We start from the raw sequence: 23387 nt of genomic DNA, 5'->3' as shown, positions 1-23387 counted from the left end.
AATTTTGGAGTGAATCCATTTTGTAAAGGGAATTGTCAATCACTCCCTAACTTGTTTATTAAAAGATAGATTTTTCCATTTCAGTTTTCTTATAATAGTAGCCACAAAAAAAAAAAAAAGACCATACACCCAATATATGGACCAAAAAGAAAACTTTATAATGGAATCATGAAAAAAAATGGTGGGGGGAGATCGAGGAAGAAATAAGGAAGAAATCATCAACGATTTGTGCTTAGGACAATGAATAAAAGACCAACTGCTGAAAAGTCAGTTGTTTCAGCTTTTCCAGTTACTAATGACTATAAATCCAGGCTATGAAGTACAAATGAGACATGAATGTCCTAGTCAGAGTCACAAGACATTTCCCTTCAAGACTGATATGTCTTTTGTCCTGGAACAGGCAATTCTGGGCAATAACTCAAAACTATTGCTTCTATTTTTCCCAGAGAGGGAATGTAGGAGAAACAGCATCAATACACAAAGAAATGCTTAGAGTTGGGAAAACATGTAATTTAATAGGAGATTATAAAGAATTTTTTTGTGATGCTAAGTATGGATTAATTAAGTTAGAGGAAGCCTAAACAATTTTCTTTACTGTACTCCGAGTTTTTGAGATATAAGATACTAGTAGTGCAGATCATGCCTTCTGGATATTTTATAAAAGTCTAAATATATTTTGCAATTAAAAACACTGATCAAGGGGCAGCTAGGTGGTGCAGTGGATAGAGCACCAGCTCTGAAGTCAGGAGGACCCGAATTCAAATCTGGATTCAGACACTTAACACTTCCTAGTTTTGTGACCCTGGGCAAGTCACTTAACCCCAATTGGGGAGGGAGGAGGAAGAAGAACTACAACACTGATCAAAGAGCATTCAGGCATCCCTCCAAGGCAGAGTCTAAACTAATGCTACATTTTTTCCTGCTCCAAAAGACCACTGACAAATTATTCTTCCCAATTAAACTTTTTCTTTATTAAATCTACTTGGAAAAGTAGTCTTAAACAGAACCAGAATTACCCTAAACCCATCAGTCATTTACTCTTCTCATGATGTTGAAAAGTATATATTTTTTAAAAAGTTAGCATAGCCTTTTATCTATTTTTACCAGCCACCCTGGAATCTGATTAATGAATTCACTTGACAAATGCAGTCATCAAAATGATTTGGGCTTTTGTCCCAAGAGTACATTTCTTCCCATTTATTTCTGGAAAGAATTTTCTCCTTTGAGCCAATGCTCAATCCACAATTTCATGGCACCAGAGCTCTGGAGAAGGACATGTTCAAGAGATGTGAGGTAGAAGAAACCTGGTAAAGATTTCACAAGCCCAACTCAAAACACTCTTAAAAGCCAAATCATGCAGACTGGCATTCCAAGGGCAAAGTTGAGACGAGGCAAAAGTTCCTGAAGACATCACTATACATTCGATGGAGATCCTCCGAGAATAAAAGCCAGAAAGGCCCAAGCAGTAACAATTCCAGAGATTCTGCAAGGAAATGATGGGAGATAAATGGCCATCAAATCAAGGATTACTTGTTTTTCTGGCCTACACGAGTTTATGGGTTTAAAAAAAACCCATCAGAGGGATAACATAGATTGAGTATTCTTCTCTCTTTACTTCCTGAATCTTGTTTACCTAGAAGAAAATGCTCTACCCCTGAACATAGACATACACACACACACACACACACACACACACACACACACACACACACACACACACACACACATATATATCTCCCTAAGATGGTGTCCTTGTGATCTCAAAATTTATAGAGTAAATTTATAGAGGGCCATGGAAATTAAAAGTTGATTTCTTTGGCTTCCAAGGGTGCAATTTTTATAGAAGCATGCAAAGTAAAAGTTTTGTTCAGATGACTGTATCTTCATTTATATAGCTCAAAGACATTAATTAGCTGTTCCCTTTCATTATAAATCAACTAGTGAACATGTCATCTTTCAACAAACTGACACCTCCATCTGCAAGTAGATAATGCCACCAAAATGCCACTTTATGATCCTAGTCACTTACTGTAGAATACAATTGATATTAGGTGAATGCCTCCAGTATCGATACAGGGTCACTTGCAGGTCAGGGTGACATCTGTATTCTTGCAACACAATTCTGACACTTGAAAAAGGGAAAAAAGGAATTTCCTTAGTTATTTAGTGATTTGGCAAGGTACTACACAAGTAAGGAGATAAAATTACACCTATTAGGCTAAAAACACATAAAGTGGGTAAAAGATGCAATTTCAAGGAAGGGACAAGTGAACCCATGTGCTACCTACTCCTTGAACTTGTTGGTCATAAGCAAAAACTGGTTCCGGGTGAATCGCCGGACATCGAATTTACAGAGGTCTTTGAATTCATAATAGATCTGTTCTTCATCTACTCCGGGCCATCTCTTGACTTTGAGGATAAGGGTGGGTGGCCGGCTGCTGGGAGAATCTGGGCCAGAGAAATTCTGGAAAATATGGAAAACATTATAAATGGACTGTACACAGAAATATATGGTTTAAATTTCAAATCTGATATTGCTATTATCTCTAGAAACTCAAAGGCTATAAGCTACATTTAGTCACTATTTTTTATTTTAGAGATCTTTAGACCACCATCAGTTCTCAGGCCTTACAAACTAAAATCAGGATCATGGACTCAGAGCTGGAAAGAAACACTGAGGTTATCTGGTTCAATTATTTTATATTTCAAATGAGGGAACTAAAGGCAAGACAAGTTAAGTGACTTGCCCAGCATCACAAAGCTAGAAAATGGCAGAGCCAGGACGGATGGGGCCTTAAGAGAATATTATCATATCCTATGTGCTCAAGAAAACTTGAGAGACTAGACCCAACAACTAATAGGTCAGCTCAGTTTTTACACATTTGTCAGGATACAGTTCACAAGCTGCCGCTCTTCTTTCTACCATGAGTTCTGGTTTCTGAGTAGGTATGAAGAGTAAAATTGACAAGTAGCTGTGAAATACCTGAAAATTTAGAGCCATTGCCCTCAAGGAGCTTACAGTCTACCGGGGAAAAACATGTGCACAAATAGCCAGTAAATATAAAGTATATACACATGTAAAGTAAACACAAGATGATCAGACCTCAATAGTTCAGGACAATCAAGATGGAGACTAAGGAGTTACGGACTGGACTCATGTCTGCACAAACAACTTACCAAAAGGCCTTCCTGCTCTCTGGCCCTGAGGGAACATCCATCCCACCCAGCTTACACACAGTGAGCTTGCAGTGGCCTACATCCAGGACTGCCCTTATGCTGAAGACAGGGAGAAGCCGCTGGGATCCCTATGCCCAGTCCTCCACCCCTTCTCCAGCCCCAACCACCACCAAGTGACTCCCCACTTGGGGCCCCCCAAATAAAGTAAAGGGTCAGACACACACAACTACTCACGATTTTAGAGATACATGCTCGGATAAGGTTCACCTGGTTCACATAGGGAGCCAGCACATCAAGATATTGAGGGAAGGTGGGCTCCAGTTTTATATCACTGTTAGGTGGGAAAGAAGAAGCCCCCAGTCAGTCCCGACATATAGAGTGGATCACAGAATCCTCTGCATCCCAATAAAGAATACAGTATGGGGCTACAGATTAAGAATTAAGTCCTTCTTTGAGATCTCATTGTTTTGCAAAGGTCTGGAGGAGTATGCTCAAGGTCACTCAGTATTTAGTAACTGAGCCAGGATTTGAAGCTGGGTCTCAAGACCCCAAACCCAGAATGCTACATTCCAGTACATTGCCTTCCGTGGGTCTTTAGGAAAGGCTGCCCTATGCTCTTCCTCACATTTAAGAAGTTTCTTTTTTTCTCTTCTAAAAAATAAGGCCACTATTATTCATTCTATTTACTTCACAGGGGTAATTATTAAGAGATTAAAATTTTTTTAAATCACAAACTTCCTTCAAGATAGCAAAAAAGCTACCACTTATATAAAGCCTTTCTTGGTCTTGCTAGCAGTGAATGCCTTCTCCTGGTAGCTAGCTTCTGTCTCCTAGGTATAAATCTAGCATCAACTTGTTTTATTTATATAATTAAGTAAACTGCCCCTTGAGGGCAGGGATTATGTTGCTTTTTCTTTATAGCCCCAACAACTAGCACATGCTTATTGCATTTACTGGTTTAAATAGGAATGCTTCTCAGTTACAAAATCTAAGTTTTTAGAATAATTTATCATGAGCTATAGTGTATCAAATAAAATTTGTATTATCACCTCCACTAAATAGTACACCTTTGATAGCAACTTCTAGCACCAGTTGGTCCTCATCAACTCCACAAGAAAAATGTATTCAAGATTTTTACCTTGAAATCCTAAAACAAGGATTCCCCTGGGTTCACACTATCAGCAATGGTTTTCTTGGCATGGAACCTGGCCTTAGGACAAGGGTCACTGACATTCCAAAGAGGAGCAGGGAAAATAAAGGCTGGATGAAAAGGGTGAGGAGTGTCGGCTTTGGAATAAGAATAAAAACAAGGGTTTGGGCAGATTAGGAGCTGAAATGAGGGCTATTGGTAACATTATGTTTTTGCTACCCATTGTCTGCTTTGGACTGAATTAATCCGAGCAGTGATAGCCAGCAGAGGGGTCTGTCAAGCAGGAGAAAAGAACATGGGGAGAGAAATCCTTGGTAGCAGTCTTGTGAGAAAAGGAGACAAGCTGAGTTTTTGTCCAAGCAAAGAGGTCTTTGAGAAAGAGAATATCAGTAAAAACCTGCCAAGTCAGGGGTTTCCCATACTAGTGATGATTCTGTCTTCATTATTCTCCCATAATCATAACCATGCTGGGTACATAGTAAGTGTTCAGAAAATATCTGCTGATCTATTGTTAAAAAGTGTAAGATGAAAAATACTCACCCAGTTGATCTATATAGTAGTAAATGTGCCACCTTCAAGAGAACTGAAAAAATTTGAAAATTTGAAACATAAGTGACTTCCAGCTCACATCTCTAGGTACTCCAATTTATGTTCTACCCCAATGCCAAAGTGATTTTCCAGAAATACAGGTCTAAGGAGGTTACTCCCCTAGTTAATAAACTCCAGTGGCTCCCAATAACCCCCAGAAACATATACAAATCCCTGTTTGGCATTTAAAATCCTTCACAGCCTGGACTCAACCCCTTTCCCAAACTCCAAGGTCCAAACAGATTAGTCTTCTTGCAATTCCTTACAGAGGACAATTGGGTTCCAATTCTATGCTTTTGTACTAGTTGGGCCTCCTGTCTATAAATCCTCCTTTTCCTTCAAATCTTGGCACAAGCACTGCATTCTACATGAAGTCTGTGCTAATTCCTACCCCCCCCCCAAACAGACCTGTTCCCTCCCTTCCCAAGTTGCCTTGTATTTATTTTACATAAAAAGTACTTATACATTTTCTCCACCAATAGAATGCTAAGTATCTTGAAGGCAGACTGTTTCCCTTTAGACTCTGTATTCCCAATACCTAGCACAACGCCTCTCACAAAACAAGCATCTGATAAATGTTTAAGTATTAACTCCCCAGTTCCATTTTTTTATCCTCCACCAAATTTCAGAATGCCACCACATGATTTTTCTTATTACCCTGAAAAGTTCCATGTATGTAAATTTACATTTTTCTCCTCATGATACCACCATCCTCTCAAGTCATTCCAGTTCAAAACCTCCCAAGTTCTTACTGACTTGCGTCTATCCTCCATCCCCATTCCCAAACAACTGTTAGGCCTTCTAATTCCACAATATATCCTGTTCCTAGTCATTCTTTTCTATGCCTATATTATCATTCTCATTAGGGTTCCAGTTGTTTCTGTCCTGTACTATCATTTGTTGTTTGGGACTTAAAAAAATTTTTTTTATGAAATTAACTCTTCCTATTTTGCCCAGCCTCTATCCTTACTGCAGCTCAAAATGTATCCAATATATGCAACCCACCAACCTCTGCTTCCAAGACCACCAGCCCCAGCTTTCTGTGGACAATGTTCCCAGACTCTTAACCAGCATCTCTCACTCTGATCTCTCCTTTCTTTTATCATTTACCCCAAAGCAGGATTTGAACACATCACTCCCCAATTCTAAAACTTCTCCTCAGCTTACCAAATATACATGTCTTAGCTGGGATCCTCGGCTTCGACAACCTGGTTTCACATCACTTTTCCATCCTTCTCTTAGCCTTTCTCCTTCACATACTCCATATCCTGCCAAACTCACAGGCCTAAAACACCTGCCAACAATGGAAAGCCTTCCTTTTCTCAAGGTCTAGTTCAAATGCTCAGCCCTTCCCCTTAATCTCTCAAGCTTTAAGTGACCTAGCCCTGCTGGAGTCTCAAACATTTTTTTTGGACTGCTCCTATGTACTTATTAACTATAATGACCATTATTTTTCTTGTACATGTCTATCTCATAGAGACAGGCATTCAGAGGGGGAGGGGCTGTGTCTTCTTTCACCTTGAACTTCCCCACACAATATTTTGCACACAGTAGGTAACTTATAACTAAATGGAATTTTTTTTTTAAGTTTCTTTTTTACCTGATCCACAAAGGAAGGCGTCATATGCTGCTTCATGAGGATATTTGGTCTCAACTAAAAACATTTCCCCCACAAGGTAAAAAAACAAAGAATTGAGCCATGATTAGAAACAAAATCTGGACCAGAAATTATCTACTCCTGACCCCAATTCAACCAAGTTTCTATCACCTTTGGCATTAAGAACTACAAATGCCTAGCCCATACCAACCCTTCCCCAAAGCCCTACCTAATGCTTCCTCTTTTCTCTTCCTAATTGTGTCAAAAGAAAAAAGTAAATATAGAAGAAAAGGAATGACACAGGAAAGATCTTCTTAAGAGGCTAAATAACTTATAGAAAAAAACTGAGAAACTATCTTATAAAAGCAGTCACAATTTCCCCAGTACCTAGAACACTATAAGTGCTTAATAAATGCTTCTTGAATTAAATCAGGTGAGGAATACTGGGTAAGAAGGTGTCCATTTGCCCAACATTTGCTGGGGATAAGGCACATGTCAGGGAAATCTAACTCTCTAAATCAGTGGGCCTGTAAGCAGGCCTTACTTTATCTGGAACATACCATATTTGATACACTCGCTTGCATGGATGATTACTGGACAAGAATTCTTGGTAGGATTCAGTTCACTATGGAAAAAAGAGCAAAAGGTCAGGGCTTTTCTCTTACCTGCAAATGTTAATTCTTTTACAATAATGAATACAGCCACATGCCATTTTTTTCTTTTGACTAAATTAAGATTGAGTCTAAAATATTTTGACTCTTAAAGGGAGAGCTCTGAATTCAAGCACATAAAGACCTTTGAGAAAAAAGGACAAGACAAATTACATGGGAACACTGGCTACGACCAAACCCCACTACTGAGACAGCTGCCAAATTCCTCTATCATCTCTGAATTCTGATAAACATACTCTACCTTTTGGCTCTAGTCATGAACAGAAGTAAAAATATATCTAGATCATTAATCCCCAGTTAGTTAACAGTTGATAAAGCAGATCTAGAAGCTTTCCCTACCAAGTCTCTAAACCAGCTGTAGCTATCATACCTCTCCCAACCCTACCCTACAACTTCCTGGGTTCCCCACCAAGAACCAAATTCTGCTGATGCCTCCCTTCTTTGAAAAGGGGGCTTTTCAGTCAATCTGCAAATCCATATCAACTCAAGGAGTTAGGCAAAGATCAGGCAACTCCTCCTCCTAACAAAGGCTGGCTCTCCACAAGAGTGGTTTCCATTTCTCTGTATTATGGCTTATATTATTCTAATCAAAAAAGAGCTAAAATTAAAACTATACAGTGCACAGATACCTCCCACCATCAAGGAGCTGGGCCTGAGGTGCCACAGTTCCTGCCCTCAAGGAGCAGCATCAAAGTCTTGCTTGCCTGTTTAGGACTTCATAAACCTCCAAAAGATTTGAAGCTCTTGGGAAACTGAGTTCCTGTAAGGGAGTAAAAAACGAGACAAAACTGGACCATGAAAGAGACTTGTCAGCCTGGATTTTATAAACTCTTCATCTTAAATATACCCCACAGGACCTATATAATAACCCTTTTGTTCCCTCTAATGCCGCCCAAAACCATAACTATCACTGTTCCTCCAAATCAAGACTGAATACACATCCATCCAAGTGACTGGCAGTAGAAAGACTGACACCACAACATAGAGCAGATGGACACACCTCAATGCCAGGAGAGCAGTTTACTAAAGAGATGATCTGAGCCTCAAGGAGCCTCAATGTAGAGACCCAGGGCACTCCATAGGATTTCCAGGTTTCAACAAGACCTGATAACCTCAGAATCAAGAAATGAATTTTGGTCCAACAGCATCTAAGAAGTTTCATTTTGCATCTTCATCCCCATCCCCATCATCACAGCTGATATTTACATAACTTTCTAAAGTTTTGCAAAGCACTTTATATGCATTGTTTCATCTGGGTCTCACCTTTTACCCTGTAAGGAAAGTGAGGAAACTGAGGCTCTGGATGAACTGACTTGTCCACACAAATACCAAATGCCTAAGGGGGGATTTGAACAAGTTTTCCTGATTCTAGGTATATAGTATTCCACTTGCTAGAACAGAGTCATATTGCTTCCTAGGGAAAAAATGCATTTCTTTTGAAAAGTGGACTACTCACTTAATAAACAACTGTAGCCTGCTTTGGGACTTAATAGTTATAATTTTTGCCATTTTTGTTATCCCCCCCAAATCATGTAAATTTTGTTCAATTCCTTCTTCATTTTCCAACTCTAACGTGATGGGTAAAGTTTCTATCTAAGTTCTAAATCATTTTTTCTAAACGTAACTCAATTGATACCAAACCTAAAAGGCAACTATTTCCCTTTAGGGTTATGTAGATAGTTGTAGAATTCTATAATATGAGGAACATTAATAAAGACTAGAGAGGGTCAGGGCAAAGACCCTCAAGAATCTCAATAAACAAAAAAGACCAAACATGAATAGGAAAAAGCACAAAAGTTTCCATAAAAGACAAAATTAATTTTGTCATCATTCATAATCTTGCACAGGGCAAAATAATAATAGATAATAGAGTCTGAATTCTAAATTTTATTAGGAAACTAAAGACAAAAGAAGAAATATGTACATGAAACTAACAAATTTTCAAAATGCAGTTTGTTCATTTACCTTCCAGATCTCTTTTGTCACATTCTTGGTATCTATGAGGACAGGAAACAAGCTATGGATGTTCAACTTAAACTGCTCGTAGGATTCTAAGGAAAAATTTGATCAATCAGCATTTATTAAGTATTTTACCATATACCAGGGATGGTCTGGGAGTGATAATTTAAGAGTGAAATCTCTGTCCTCAGGAAATCCATAATTGTGCATATTTATGTGTACATATATATGTGTGTGTGTGTGTGTGTGTGTGTATGTATACACGTTATCTCCCTAGCCTAAACTACACACACAAACATATATATAAACTACATATACATACACACATATATGTATGCATGTGTATGTCTCTAAAACTATTAAAGCTTAAAACTGTATTAAGATTTTGGGGACTCTCTATGTATGGGTAAACTACTGTCCCCTTTTATAGTTTTACCCTTTCTCATGGAGCAATGAGCAGTCTAATTTGCTCAGAGTTCTAAGAGAAACAGTTACTCCCATTCAAAATTCAGTTCATCATTTTGGAATGGAACGAACTTACAGTATATACTGGAGAAGATATGGGCTGTTTTCTAATAAAAATGTAATTTGTTTAATTTTAGATTGAAGATGAAATTTTGGTCACTAATCATAAATTAAGATGGTGTCAGCTAAAGACAGGATGCAGAGTTTCAATTCAAAAAGAGATGAAAGGGCTCACTTTAAGAACTGCATGAGTTAAGTTTGAAGCTGAAAATGACATATACTAAGTTTGGCTGAGATGCAGTGAGGAGCTTGGACTTCGTCCCCAAAGCAGCTAAAGCCACCTGCTTAGTGATGGAGTTAAAAGGCAGAATGATGTGAATGTCTTCTGTTCCAAGAAGATAACAAAAAATGAGTCACAATAAAACAGCCTATCTGATTCAAAGTCCTCAAGATATTGATGAGATGTCTGTATTAGTGGGGGTGGAGGGAAGGAGTGTGTGACCAGGTATACTCCTCTACTCGATCTTAGTCCCCATAACCCCCTAAAAACTAAAAAATTGGGTGGTTTCTCAGGTCAAGCTTCTTCTCCAAAGTTGCTGAATGGAAAACTGGCAAGGACATCTCTTTCCCTACCTGGGAGAGGTCTGTAGAACTTTTCATGAAGATGCAGAAGATCCATCATCATATTATGTCCCACCAAAGGCTGGAAAAAATAGGGCCAAGAGACATAGAAGAAATGAATCAAAGTCATCCAATGCCATCAGTATTTTCTTACAAATAAGTCAGCTTATCTAGCAGCTACAGGTGACCTCTCCCATCTGCTTCCCACATCATTCTCTTCCTTTTAAGAAAGAAATTTTTCCCCAGGCTGGCCTCAGCAATCCTGGTGGCTTCCAGAGACACCAAAGAGGACCTGGAAGGTCAGTAGAAAAGGCCTGTGGAACCAGGATAGGAGCCCATCATGTTATCCCAAACCAGGGGAGCTTTAGCACACTAGATCTTATAGCTACCGTGGGACGGGGGCACTCCAGAAGGATTACCCCTGAAGTTTGGGGTAAAACCTAACCCTTGGAGAGTCCTATGTTAACAAAGAATTAAAAATTGAGTAATAGGCTGGGAAAATGAGCCATACAACAGGAAAAAGTTTCTGACCACTGAAAGTTACTATGGTGATAAGAACAATACCAATAAAGAAACTAACAAAGTCAAAGCTCCTACATCCAAAACCTCCAAAAAAAAAAAGAAGAATTGGGCTCAGGTCATGGAAGACCTCAAAAGGGACTTTGAAAATCAAGTAAAAGAAATAAAGAAAAAAATTAGGAAAATCATTGAGAAATTGAGAAAAATCAACAGCAAAAGGGAATACAAAAAGCTAATGAGGAGAAGAATGCCTTAAAAAGCACAATTAGCCAGTTGGGAAAGGAGATACAAAAGCCCACTGAGAAAATGAATCCTTAAAAAATAAAATTAACAAATGGAAGCTAATGACTTTATGAGAAATCAAGATACAATATAGCAAAACCAAGAAAGGTTTTAACAACTCAACTACCACAGAAGATCAAGAAAGAGGGAAGCAGTTATTTAGCACCTATTACATGCTAGGTGCTCTCTAAGCTTCTGGGAAAACAAAGAAAAAAAAGGAAATGGGCCATGTCTTCCAGGGTGAGCAGAACTTTGAGCACCAGTCTTAGCTTAGCTAAATTATCGCTGAAAAAGTAGCCACAAGGAAATTAAAGTTTTTAGCCACAGAAGCTCATAAAGACTGGTTACTTAGTCATGGGAGGATCGTAATATGCATTGAAGAGTAAAGGATTAACACTAATAAAGACAATAGTCATTAAAGTAATATAATAATGGTTTTAGCTGACATTTAGGAAGCACTTTAAAGTTTGTAATGTGTTTTATAATATGATTTCATTCAATCTTCATAACAAGCCTGGAAGAGAAGTAGGGAGGGGCTGTTATTATCACCCCTTTATAGATGGGGAAACTGAGCCTTTAGAGTAGTGAAGAGACTTGGCCAGAATCACACAGCAAGCATCCAAAAGATTCAAACTTCCGACAGAATCCGTGCTATTAACTCATTCCCTACCGGCTCAAGCCAAAGTAACAGGAAGAAGGAGCTCATCTTAGGGCCAGAAGCATCACAGGTTGTGGCAATACAGATGTGGGTCTCTACCTTTTTGGCTTTTACCAGCATCTGGAAAAAGACAGCAAAACCCCGGGCGGAGAGGAGGATCTTCTCCCTCCTGCAGTCGTCATGGTCACGAGAGGAGTTCTCCAGACACCAGCGGTATTGACGGCTCACTTTCTTTACTAGCACCTGCCAGGAGAGAACAAGGACAAGAACAAGAACCTTCCAGCTTAAGGAAGAAGGCAGGGGTGGGCAGAGGAAGGAAAGCTGGAGGGCAAACTGTAATAATCTGGTGGCTAGTCCAGCCTCCCCAAAACAATCCAGACTGGCACTGAGGAACCCTGGCATCTGGCCTGTGGAGATTGGGCCTTTCACAGAGGAGGAATTCACCCTAGGTCTGGCTAGGTAACAAAGACTGATGAATTAAGAGGCTACCAAGGGCTTCTTCTGAGCAAGGCAGAAAACATCCTTTGGTCTCAAAGCACAGAATTCCCAACTCACCCCTCTGTCTTTCATAAGGGTCCAAACTGTGGGGAGAGCCTGCCTCAGTACCAACTGTACCTCAAAAGCCTGGAACCCTGAGACAAAGAAGAAGAAGCAAGAAGGAAAACAAGCACTGAATGCACAGGTCACATATTCAGTTTTGAAAAAATTCCACTCTCTCTCCTAAATCTACAACCTCAAAGTCTCTAGACCACAGTAGGAACAAATGAAAAATCATTTTCATAGGAACAAGTTGATTTTAGAAAGGCCTGGAAAGATTTACATGAACTGATGCTGAACGAAACAAGCAGAAGCAGGAAATACATTGTACGCAATAACAGCAAGAATGTGCAATGATCAATTATGAAAGGCTTGGTTCTTCTCAGCAGTTCAGTGACCCAAAGCAGTCCCAATAGACTTTGGACAGAAAATGCCATCTACATCCAGAAAAAGAACTAAGGAAACTGAATGTAAATGAACATATGATAAGTTCACTTCTTTTTTCTTGGGTGTTTTTTTTTTTATCTCTTCCATGGATTTTCTCTTTTCCTCTGATTTTTCTCTCCCAACATGATTCATAAAGTAATGTGTATTAAAAATAAACTTACTACAATGAAAAAAATTATCTTATATACCCACATGATATGTTATAGTCATACATGTCTAACACAAACCGTCAGAAGCAGCAGCATCTTCTGTTTGTGTTACACAAGAGAAGTTTTAAGCAAAGAGGAAATGTGGAAGGAAAAACAGAACAGATCAATATGAAAAGTACTTAGGATTTCCCTTAGGAAGAGGTCCCTGAATGCCTCTGCATTTATGAATCCCCAATCCAGAATGAATCCTATTCTCAAGATAGAGATCACATTTCTATACATCATGACCCTAAGCTACCCAAAGAGAAGATACATATCAGAAGACCTACCTTCTATGACCTACCCCTCCCCAACAGGCAGGATTTAGAATATAAAGAAAAATCTTTGTTTTTTAAAATCTGGGTAGCAGCTTGGTAGGTGGATGTCACAGAGTACCCCTCTCCTATCTACAAAAAGGAATTCTCCCGCCTACCAGTTATATCAGGAAGTGTCATCCAATCGCCTTCTTGTGCCATCTCCAACCACCGAGTTACCTCATCAATCACCACCTTCATTTGGTCTTTGTCCAATGTACTACAAATGAAATTCCAAGAAGAAAAAGAGATGAGAATACAACCAAAGAAAATGAACCAATTTCAAATAAGCTAGACAACCAAATAAAACAAGATGACTCCAAAGTAAATTACTGATTCCTATGACTACTTTGATACACAAGTAGTAAACAATGTTTTGGTTTTTTTTAAAGATTTATATTTCTCCCTTTAAAGGGGTTGTTTCTTGATTTCCCTCCTGCCTCATAAGGACATTAGGAAGAAGAAGAAAAAAAAAATTGGGTTTTATTCAATGCTAAACATCCTTATTGTTATCACATCCAAAGGACAAGAACTATATGATTAAAAAATAATAATAAAAAAATCTAGCAACAAAAGCTAGACCCTGATAAATACAGGCTCCTCTATGTCAAAAATACCACCACCTGCCCTCCAAGCCTGGTAAAGACAGCCCAGGACTGTGCCCAAAAGCCCTAGGAATACCAGCACTCTATCCTTTCATCTCATCAGCCTTACTTGAAACACAGGCTCCCAGCCAACATCTAGAGCAATAATCCTTTGTAGAGATGCAACCTGGTACCTATAAACTATGCCTCCTCAACAGCTATAGCTACTGAAAACGAAAAAAAAGAGTTCTTGAAACCAAAGTCCTTGGCATCATTAAATGGTTTGACATCAGAAAAAAAATATTCTATTACCAATGGAAAAGACATCAAAAAGGATGGATTATCATCTGTTTTGCCACTGCACCCACAGGACTACAGGGCTTTTCTATTTGCACTTCTCTATGTGTTGTCTCCCCTTATTAGAATATAAGCTGCTTGAGATCAGAGACTGTATTGCTTTTCTGCATGTGAGCCAAGTGTTTTTTGCACCCAAAAAGTGATTATTAAATGCCTTTTTATTCTTTTATTTGGATTTAAGAAAAAAAAAAGAACCTCTACTTAGAAAACAAGGGCAATCACCTGTTCTGATGTTTAAAAAAAGGAGGATAAAGTTGAGATTTCAGGGTTTTTTCTCTAAAAAGGAATGCTTTTTAATTAAGGAAATAAAAACAATCAGAATGTTTGGGGAAATTTCAGCACTCCTAAAGATAGGTAGATGAATTTCAAGGTCCCTTCTGGTTTTCTGACTCCATGAAACTGATGTCACACATGGACTACTTTCACAAATAGCTAATAATTAACTTTTATATAAGATAGACTGCTCTCCCAAATGCTAGTGAATATTTCCCTCTGGTATACTAGTACTAAATATATAACTACAAAAATTCAGCTTATACCTACTTTTAGAGAATGCTTTATAAACTGAGGAGAAAAGACTTTACCTACGAACTTTCCAATTCCCTGTTAGAAGGTCTTGCTTAATCTTTTTCTCCTGTTCTTCATTCATATATGGGATCCCATTTTTGAGAAACTAAAGAAAATGCAAAGAAAAAAATTCACACATTATCTGATATGTAGCTAAAAAGAGACTTTGGTTTGATGGTTGTTAATAACAGTCAAGAAAAGGTCATAGTCCTGTCTCCTTATAAATAAATCCTTTTAATATTGTATTCTCCCCACCTTCTGCATTAGCCAAAGTTGAGCAAAAAAAAAAAAACAACTAACATACCTTATTATAATCGAAACCATACTGATTCAAAAATAGAATACTAGAGGCCTGGAAGGAGAACTCTGAATCCATAATCCCAAGTGTGGTGGGGAAGAGAAAGAAGTTATATGAATGGGCTATATACCTATTTTAAAGAAAAAAAGAAAAGAAAGAAACACAAGGGAAAATTTTTTTTCTAAATACTGGACACATATAAACTGAAGTAACTTTCAGTCACCTGAACTCAAATATGACTTATACCAAAATAAAATAAAGACCAAGGTCAGTGGTCTTACAGAATGCCAAATATAAAACAAGGGCAGATACTTAAAGAAAAATTTAGTAGGGGAAGGGTTGATTTATGTTTTAGTGGTAGCATTTTCTAATTTTTTTTCTTTTTAACAATTTTTAGTAGAGATCTGTCATTTCATTTCAATGAGGAAACCTTCTCCACTAAAGTAATTCTGCACCTCCTCTGCAACTTACCAAGGGTTTACCAAGGACATTAAGAGATTAAGTGAAATTATCCAGGGCCACAAAGTCAGTATATGTCAGAAGTGGGGCTCAAACCCTTTGCCTATGCATCTGCAGCCTGTTCTCCATATACTTTATCATGCTGCCTCTTGTGGCTTTATTTATTTGCTGACATTTCCCAGTCTCACCACCAAAAAAGAACTTTCTTTTTTAATTACAGAAAATTCAGTTTATCAACACTTTCAAAATATTTTTGAGATACCCTGTTTCCCAGAGCTAAGGCTCAGCAAGCAGGCTGTGCCTCGAATTTGGCATAATAACAATCCTTTGGGCTCAGGCTATAATCCTCTGGCAGTGTACTACTTGAACCTGCATCGAAATGTTCAGTGAGGGATTTGGCTCCTCTTATTTCCCAAGTCATTCAACACATGTTTACAATCCTTGTAACTTGTCACTGACAAGCATTACACTCCTGTTCCATTCCCAGACTTCTGGTTCTATGCCCTGAAATGTGGCCACAATCCCCAAAACATGAGACAATAACCATTCCCACAGGGCCAAAGGGTCACATGAACTGTTCCAAGAAATGCTAACCATGAAGATTCTCTCAAGATCTACGAACAATTTTTTACTTACTTGTTTGACTTTCTTCCCATACTTGAAAACATTGACAATCCTAAAAGAATGACAGAAGATTGGGGGGAAAGGCAGAGGTTATAACAAACAATGTCCATTCTTCATCTCCTCAAACCACAAATTAAATTACATTTTTAACACTCTATGTATCCACATTAAAAGAAAAAAAAAAGAAAGAAAGAAAGAAAACAGTTCCTAAACATGCTATTATAAAAGGCACCCCTAGAGGTTGTTCTCTACTCACATCTGAGTAAAGGCTTATTAATTCTCTGAAGACAACAGTTAAGTTTTCTCTTAGGTAGAGAAATGCATATTCAATACAAAGGATTCACAGGTAAGTGAACAAGAAATGCAAAAGAATCAGGAATAGGTCAAGTTTCAATAGTTCTATGGGAATGTTTAGGAACAAAATAGAAAGGAGACAAGCAGACTAACAATTGTTTGAGGATAGAATATATCCCAATAGTCTGACCAAGAAGAAGCTGTTCCATGTTGGTAGACTTCACACTTCTATGAAGTAGGATGTGTCTTGTTTAAAAATTAAGATTGGGTCGATACAACTCAGATACCTCACACTGCTCAGATTGGCTAAGATGACAAGAAAAGATAATGATAAATGTTGGCGGGGTTGTGGGAAAACTGGGACACTAATACTTTGTTGGTGGAACTGTGAATGGATCAAACCATTCTGGAGATCAATTTGGAACTATGCCCAAAGGGCTATCAAACTGTGCATACCCTTTGATCCAGCAGTGTCTCTATTGGGCTTATATCCCAAAGAGATCATAAAAAAGGGAAAAGAACCTACATGTACAAAAAATGTTTGTAGTAGCTCTTTTTTGTAGTGAAAAAAAAACTGGAAAATGAGTAATGTCCATCAGCTGGAGAATGGCTAAATAAGTTATGGTATATGAATATTATGGAATATTATTGTTCTGTAAGAAATAATTTCAGAAAGGTCTGGATGTTAAGTGAACTAAGTAGAACCAAGAGAACATTGTACACAGCAACAACAAGCTTATGTGATGATCAGCTGTGATGGACTTGGCTATTTTCAACAATTAGGTGATGCAGGTTAATTCCATAGACTTTGTGATGGAGAGAGCAACCATCTGCATCTAAAGAGAGACCGTGGGGACTGAATGTGGATTAAAGGATAGTATTTTCACCTTTTTGTTCTTTGCTTATTTTTTCCCTCTCATGTTTTTTTTTCTTTTGATCTGATTTGTGTGTGTGTGTGCAGTATTTCAAATATAGATATTAATGTTTAGAAGAACTGCACATGTTTAACCTATATGGTACTGTTTGTTGTCATGGATAGGGGAGAGAGGGAAAGAGAAGGAAAAGAATTTGGAATGAAGGATTTTGCAAAGGTGGGTGTTGAGAAACTATTCTTGCATGTATTTGGAAAAATAAAATATTATTTAAAAAAAAGATTAGGTTAACAGAAGAGATTAATGTTTAGGCAAAGTTCACAAGAAAGAAAATTTTGCCTTTTCCTCATTATGCATTTTCATTGACTGTCTCCATTGCCTGGAATTCTCTTCCTCTATATCTCTACTTTCTGGCTTCCCTGAAGTCTCAGCAAATATCTCTCATCCCACCTCCATTCATCTTTCTCCCCTTTAAAATGGGTTCTTTCTCTGAGATTATCCCCTTGTATATACCTAGATATCTATCCTGTATACTACTCATAAGTATGTTCATTGTTTGCACGATGTATTTTCCCTACTAGATTGTAAGCTTCATGAAGACAGCAACTATTTTTGGCCTTTCCTTGTATTCCCAGCATTTGGCACAGTATCTGGCACAAAGCAAGCATTTAATAAATGCTTGTTAACTTATGGAAATCTAAAAGGAAAATATGCCAAGATTACAGGAAACATAAAGCATGATATACACTTACATTACTACACTTTAGCTTGTTGATAATCTGAAAATATGAGAATCTCAAACTTCAAAATTAAAGTTAAACATTTTTAAACTTCTAGATTTATCAAAGGATGATCAAGAAATTTGAAAAAAATTTCATCTCTAAGCAAAAAAAAAATAACCTGACAATCAACAGGTCCTTCTTTAAACAAGTATTTGTCAAAATTAAACTAATGCTTCTAGCTACATAAAGATTATGCCAAAGAAACTGCTCAATTCAGGAAGGGAAACCCTAATCCAAGGAACTGTAAATAAAATAGGGCACCAAAAACTATCACCCAAGTGAACAACAAACCTATAGGAAAAACCAACTTTGTAACACTCCTCCTCTGTTCCTAAAGATAATGGTATGGTCAGTTTTAAAAAGGGGCCAATACCTCTTCTAGATAAAGTGATTTGTTCAGGGTGACACAGGAATTAAGTAGCAAAACAAGGTTTCAAACCTAGTACTCTCTTCACCTCCCATATATCTAATACCTTAGAGCAGCAGGGAATTTAAAGAGATGTTAAGGCTACTATCTTCTTTAAGCAATTAACTCACCAATCTGACACACTGTAAACTGCTGAATGCTCCGCTTGGTCTTTAGATACCACTCTGCTGGTGAGTCAAAGAGACTGTTAAGAGAGACATTATTTTACAAACACTGATGACAATGTTTCCAAATAAGATAATTTCATTATTGTTATTAAGAGAAGTATCCAGTAGTAGAAAGAGCACAGAAATTAAGAGATCTAAAGTCTAGTTTTGACTTTAATATTCCTTAGATCTATGAGTGAAGTTTCTTTAAATGTTGATGAGTCTCAGTTTCCTTATCTGTAAAATTATATTCTCACTACGTACCTCCTAGGGTTATAAAGAATATCTTGGGAACTTCATAAGAAAATCTTAGGCATCTTTAAGAAAACTTTGTAAATGTAAAACACTATATGACTGAGTTATTGTTATCATCATTATTGTTGTTAGCACTAATTACTAAAGGATCATTCTGTAGAAAGAATTTCTATTCAACTATGGATTCAATTTGACTAGATAAAGTCTCTCTAAGAAGAATAAGCTAATACACATTTATATAGCAAATACCATTTGCCAGGCACTGGGCTAAATACATAAAAAACATTTAAAAAAATACAAAAAAACACAATAACCTCTCCAGGTAGATACTGTAACTATTCCTTTTACAACTAAGGAAACTTAGGCAAACAGAGGAAATAACTTGCTTGGTTATTTCACAGTTAAAGTATCTGAAATGAAATTTGAACTCAATTCTTCTTGAAAAGACTTGACTGTGGACCTAATGCTCTACCCACTGGCCACCCTTATGCCTCAAGTAAGCCTCACCACTTTACCTTGTTTGCTGGCCTTTTGGAAAGATGGACCTCAAGCCTGTAAATTCTATGTCCAAACCTACAGGTGAAATTCATAAAAGGAAAAGAAATCCTTGTGAACAGCAGGATCCCATTACTCACCAGGCAGTATTCAGGGAGCACTCAGGAGGCAGGATGCTGTAAAACTAATGCAAAACAAATGGCTTCATGTGTATAGTGGGAATTGTATTTTTTGCCTTTATAATGGATGGTGGAGAGTGAGAGAATTTGGAATTAAAAACAAAAATTGATTTTTTAAAAAGACCAATGCAAAACAATATACAACATATTTCCCAAATTGTCCCCCTTCACGGGGCACACTCAAATGGATCTGTGATCTCATGTTTGTCAGTTTCCTCTAATAAAGCCCGTTCATCCCCTCTAACTCTTGTCCATGACCCTCCACAGAACCGACACGGTGTATTTAAAAAAAAAAAAAAAAAAAAAAAAGTCCCTTGGCCAGCATCTGAGATCACTGAAGGGCGGCCCAGGAGGCAGGAGACAGATCCGGGCAGAGCAGGACCAGTGGGCCCGCCCACTTCGGGAGCCCGGCCCGCCTGCTTTCGGCATCCTGCAAAACTTAGGCACTCAAAAGGCCAGGAAAGGAGAAACAGGAAGTGTAGGAAGCAGGCAGAGAACGGAACAGCTGCACTGGCCCGACACCTGCATCCTCCTCTTCCTGGGACTCCGAGGGCTTACATTAAAGTGCTTGTTAAGGGCAGGCACTTTCCAGCTGGCAGGCGAGGCTTAACGGCAGGGAAGTCAGGGCCGTGAGGGGGGTGGGGAGGGCAAAGGGAGCGAGTTCTGATCCTGCCTCTGCCACTCAGTAGCTGCAGGAGCCTGGCCCGATCGCTTCCCAGCTTGTCCCTCAGTTTACTCGCCTGGAAAATGGGAGAGGGGACAAGCCCGTGGGCCATAAGGACGAGTCCTCGCAGATGATTGACAGCCCTCCCCCACCCCTGAAGTTACAGAGGAGGAAGCCTACCAGCAGCTGTTCTCCCCGGGGGGCCGAGCCGGGATCCCAAAGTGGCTCTGCCGCCCCTCTAACTCGGTGGTCCCAGAGGCAGCAGGCAGCCCGGGCCGGCCCACCTCGGCCCGCCACAGGCGCTCGCCCTTCTCTCCCTCCGAGATCCCCGTCAGGGCCCCCAACGAGCCGGTGCATTTGAGGGCTCAGACTAGAGCCGCCGCGGGAGGTCTTTACCCAAGAAGTCCGAGCCCAAGATGAGCTCCTCCAGCATGGGCAGCTTCTGCTCAAAGCCGTCGGCGCCCAGCTCCATGGCCGACCACGTGCTCACTGAAGCCTGCCGCGGGCCCACTTCCTGCGCCGGGAGACCCTCGGCCTCTTAAAGGGGAAGCGCCCCCACTGCCGCCCCCGGCCCGTAGGCCAGGCCCAGCCAGGGCTCCCTTTCCGCCGAGCTACTCGAGGGGCATGTGGGGTGATGGGAAAAAGGGGAGGGGGAGAAAAAGAAGGAAGGAGAGGGGGTAAGAGAGAAGAGAGGGGAAGGGAAGGTAACGAAAGGAGGGGAGGGGAAGAGGGAGGAGGAAGGGAAGGTAACGAGAGGAGGAAGGAGAGGAGGGAAGGGGCAGGTAACAAGGGAAGGAAAAGGAGAAGAGGGAGAAGGAAGAGAGGAAAATGGGAGGAAGGGGGGAAAGAAACGAGAGCGGGGAGGGGAAAGGGAGAAGGGGGAGGAGATAAAAGGGGAGGGGAAAGAAATGAGAGGAAGGGGGAGGGGAAGAGGAGCTGAAGAGGGAGAAGAGGGGTAGAGGAAGGGAGGAAGAGAAGAGGAGGGGGAGGGGAGAAAGTTATTAGGAGAGGAAGGAGAAAAAAAAGAGGAAGGTAGAGGAGAAGGGAGGAAGACAAGAAGATGGAAGAAAGAAAAGGAGGAAGAGAAGTGGAGGAAGGAGAGGAAAAGGATAGAGGAAGAAGGGAGGGGCAGAAATACAAAGGAAAGGGGAAAGAGGTGGAAGAGTTGTCTTTGTATTTCCTTTTGGAGTCTTCATCCCTAGCCAGACTGAAAAGATAGAGGGTCAATTCAAATGCCAAAATTTATAAACCGTTGGTCCCTTTCCAAATTCTCCACCAGCCTCAACATTACAGCCATTTCTTTCCATACCTGGTCTGCTGGAAAAGTCAGAAGTGACAAAATAAATCTGATAGTCCCTAATCTCCATCTGCTCATTTTAACCTTAGTCTAGAACTAGTACTTTCCCCACATATTGAGGCTTGTCTTGGAATTTCTTTTAGCAATGTAATATTGCTCTTTTTATAATTTTCCCATCAAATCTATTTTAGTACAGCTGCTAGACGCTTGAGTGCTTCATTTTGAATACATCCTCTTGCTTTATCAAGTTACAGTGGTTCCCAATTCCTTGTAATTATCAAATCAAGATTCCTATTATATGCCTCACTACTATCTAATGAGGGCACAGAAATAATTACAGAATGTAGCCTGGGATGTTGGACAAGTCAAGACCTGGGATTATTTATCTTCGATTGTAACCCAGTAAGATACACAACTTCGGTATAAAATGAGGGTATTAGATGAGAGAAGAGGCAGCATGGTATAGTGCATAGAATATAGAGCTCTCAAAAGTCAAAGTGATCTGAGTTTTAGTGCTTCTGACCTTTCTAGCTCTGTGATCCTGGGAAAGGCAGTAAATCTCTGTGGGTCAATAAACTCATTTGTAAAGTGCCTGGATTCAGTGCTCTCAAAGGTTTCTTCCAGGTCTAAATGCTTCTAGCCTCTGAAAAAGGAGAGAAAAAAATCTACTAGGATGTAAGGTTTTTAAAGCCCTTCATTACCTAACCCCTTTCTATCTTTCAGATCTTTTCATATAAAATTCAGTGGCTCTAACCCATTAGCTATTGCAATCATGAGGCTCTCCACCTCCCAATTCCAGTCCCTTTTACTGGCCATTCCCCATTGTGAAATCTTTTTCCTCACCTATTTCCTAACTTCCAAGTTACTGCTAAGAGCTCACCTTCTACAGAAAGCTTTTCCTAATCCCCTTAATAAGTGTCTTCCCTCTGAGATTAGCATCCAACTACCATATATACATCTATGGACATCAATGTTTGCATGTTGCCTTCCCCATTAGATTACGAGCACCTTGGAGTCAGACTTGTTTTTCCTTTTTTGTATCCCCAGTGCTTAGCAGTGTCTAGCATAATAGGTACTTAATAAAAATGCTTTCTTCCTTATTCTTTCCTTTATCACTTTAGGGAAAGAATGAGACAAGGAGACTATTTCCTGTTTAAAGCCTGTGACATCCAAATAAAGGAAAATCAGTGGTAATTACTCTGTAGTACAAGGTCTTCCATTATTTTCTCCTAAATTTTTGGATCCAGACAGCTCACATCATGTCAAATACAGTTTGGATTTGCTCAGCTAGGAAATTTACTTTATGATTCAGTAGATGCTTTTACCTTCATGTGTGCCCTTCCTCCTTCAGAAAATGTCTGTCTTCTATTTATATCTGTACCTTCTATCAAATGAAATCTCTTCCATAATTTACTCTATTTTAGAATCCAGCCCATTGTGTTCAATCCTTTAAACATAGTATTGCCTCAACACTCCCATCCATAGCACTGTACTTGTTAATTTTCTTTGCCTGAATTCCTAATTTTTTTGTCTTGATTTGCCCATACACTTATGAAAAAATGCCACACCTACCAGTATCTTGATATGAACCCAGAATTTAATAAATTAGGCACACACAACTTAACATTAATATATACCATTGTGAAAATTATAAAATGTTTCACATAAATTCATATTTGTTACTCACAAAAATTCTGAGTCTGGCAGGTATTATTCCTATGTTAAAGATAAAGGAATTAAGTGACAAAAATTTCTTTAAAATATTTTAAAATCTTTTTTCTTAATTGGTGAGTTATAGCATTTAATACAGTACTTTAAAATCAGCCAGATCTCATGCTTGAAAGAAAATGTGTCTGAAAGAATTAAAATTAGATTCAAAAGAGAAGTGGATTTGGCTTGAATGAAAAAAGAAAA

General features: G+C 39.0%; 1 protein-coding gene across 2 annotated transcripts; it reads right to left on the bottom strand.

Annotated features, from left to right (window-relative positions):
- Positions 1–943: 943 nt before the first annotated feature.
- PNLDC1 (PARN like ribonuclease domain containing exonuclease 1) lies at positions 944–23313 on the bottom strand. Of its 2 annotated transcripts, XM_051998040.1 has the most exons (20): positions 21997–23313; positions 20573–21374; positions 19354–19411; positions 18548–18621; positions 16075–16114; positions 14986–15109; positions 14699–14787; positions 13293–13393; positions 12243–12319; positions 11787–11930; positions 10241–10310; positions 9149–9234; positions 7888–7943; positions 7073–7137; positions 6516–6569; positions 4868–4910; positions 3412–3508; positions 2289–2464; positions 2030–2128; positions 944–1483 (listed from the first exon to the last, which is right to left on the bottom strand). In XM_051998040.1, the coding sequence occupies exons 2-20, from the start codon at positions 20646–20648 to the stop codon at positions 1414–1416; spliced, it is 1599 nt and encodes a 532-aa protein (XP_051854000.1). In that variant the 5' UTR covers positions 20649–21374; positions 21997–23313; the 3' UTR covers positions 944–1413. The 2 variants fall into 2 exon arrangements, 1 of the variants encoding a protein (XP_051854000.1); XR_007953668.1 differs by lacking the exons at positions 944–1483; positions 2030–2128 and adding an exon at positions 3178–3276 and having other exon boundaries at positions 2377–2464.
- Between the last annotated feature and the right edge of the window lie 74 nt (positions 23314–23387).

Source organism: Antechinus flavipes, chromosome 4 (genome assembly GCF_016432865.1).
Source record: "Antechinus flavipes isolate AdamAnt ecotype Samford, QLD, Australia chromosome 4, AdamAnt_v2, whole genome shotgun sequence".
Taxonomy (NCBI): domain Eukaryota; kingdom Metazoa; phylum Chordata; class Mammalia; order Dasyuromorphia; family Dasyuridae; genus Antechinus; species Antechinus flavipes.
The sequence above is the reverse complement of the archived record's forward strand: the minus strand, read 5'-3'. Positions and strand labels throughout refer to the sequence as shown.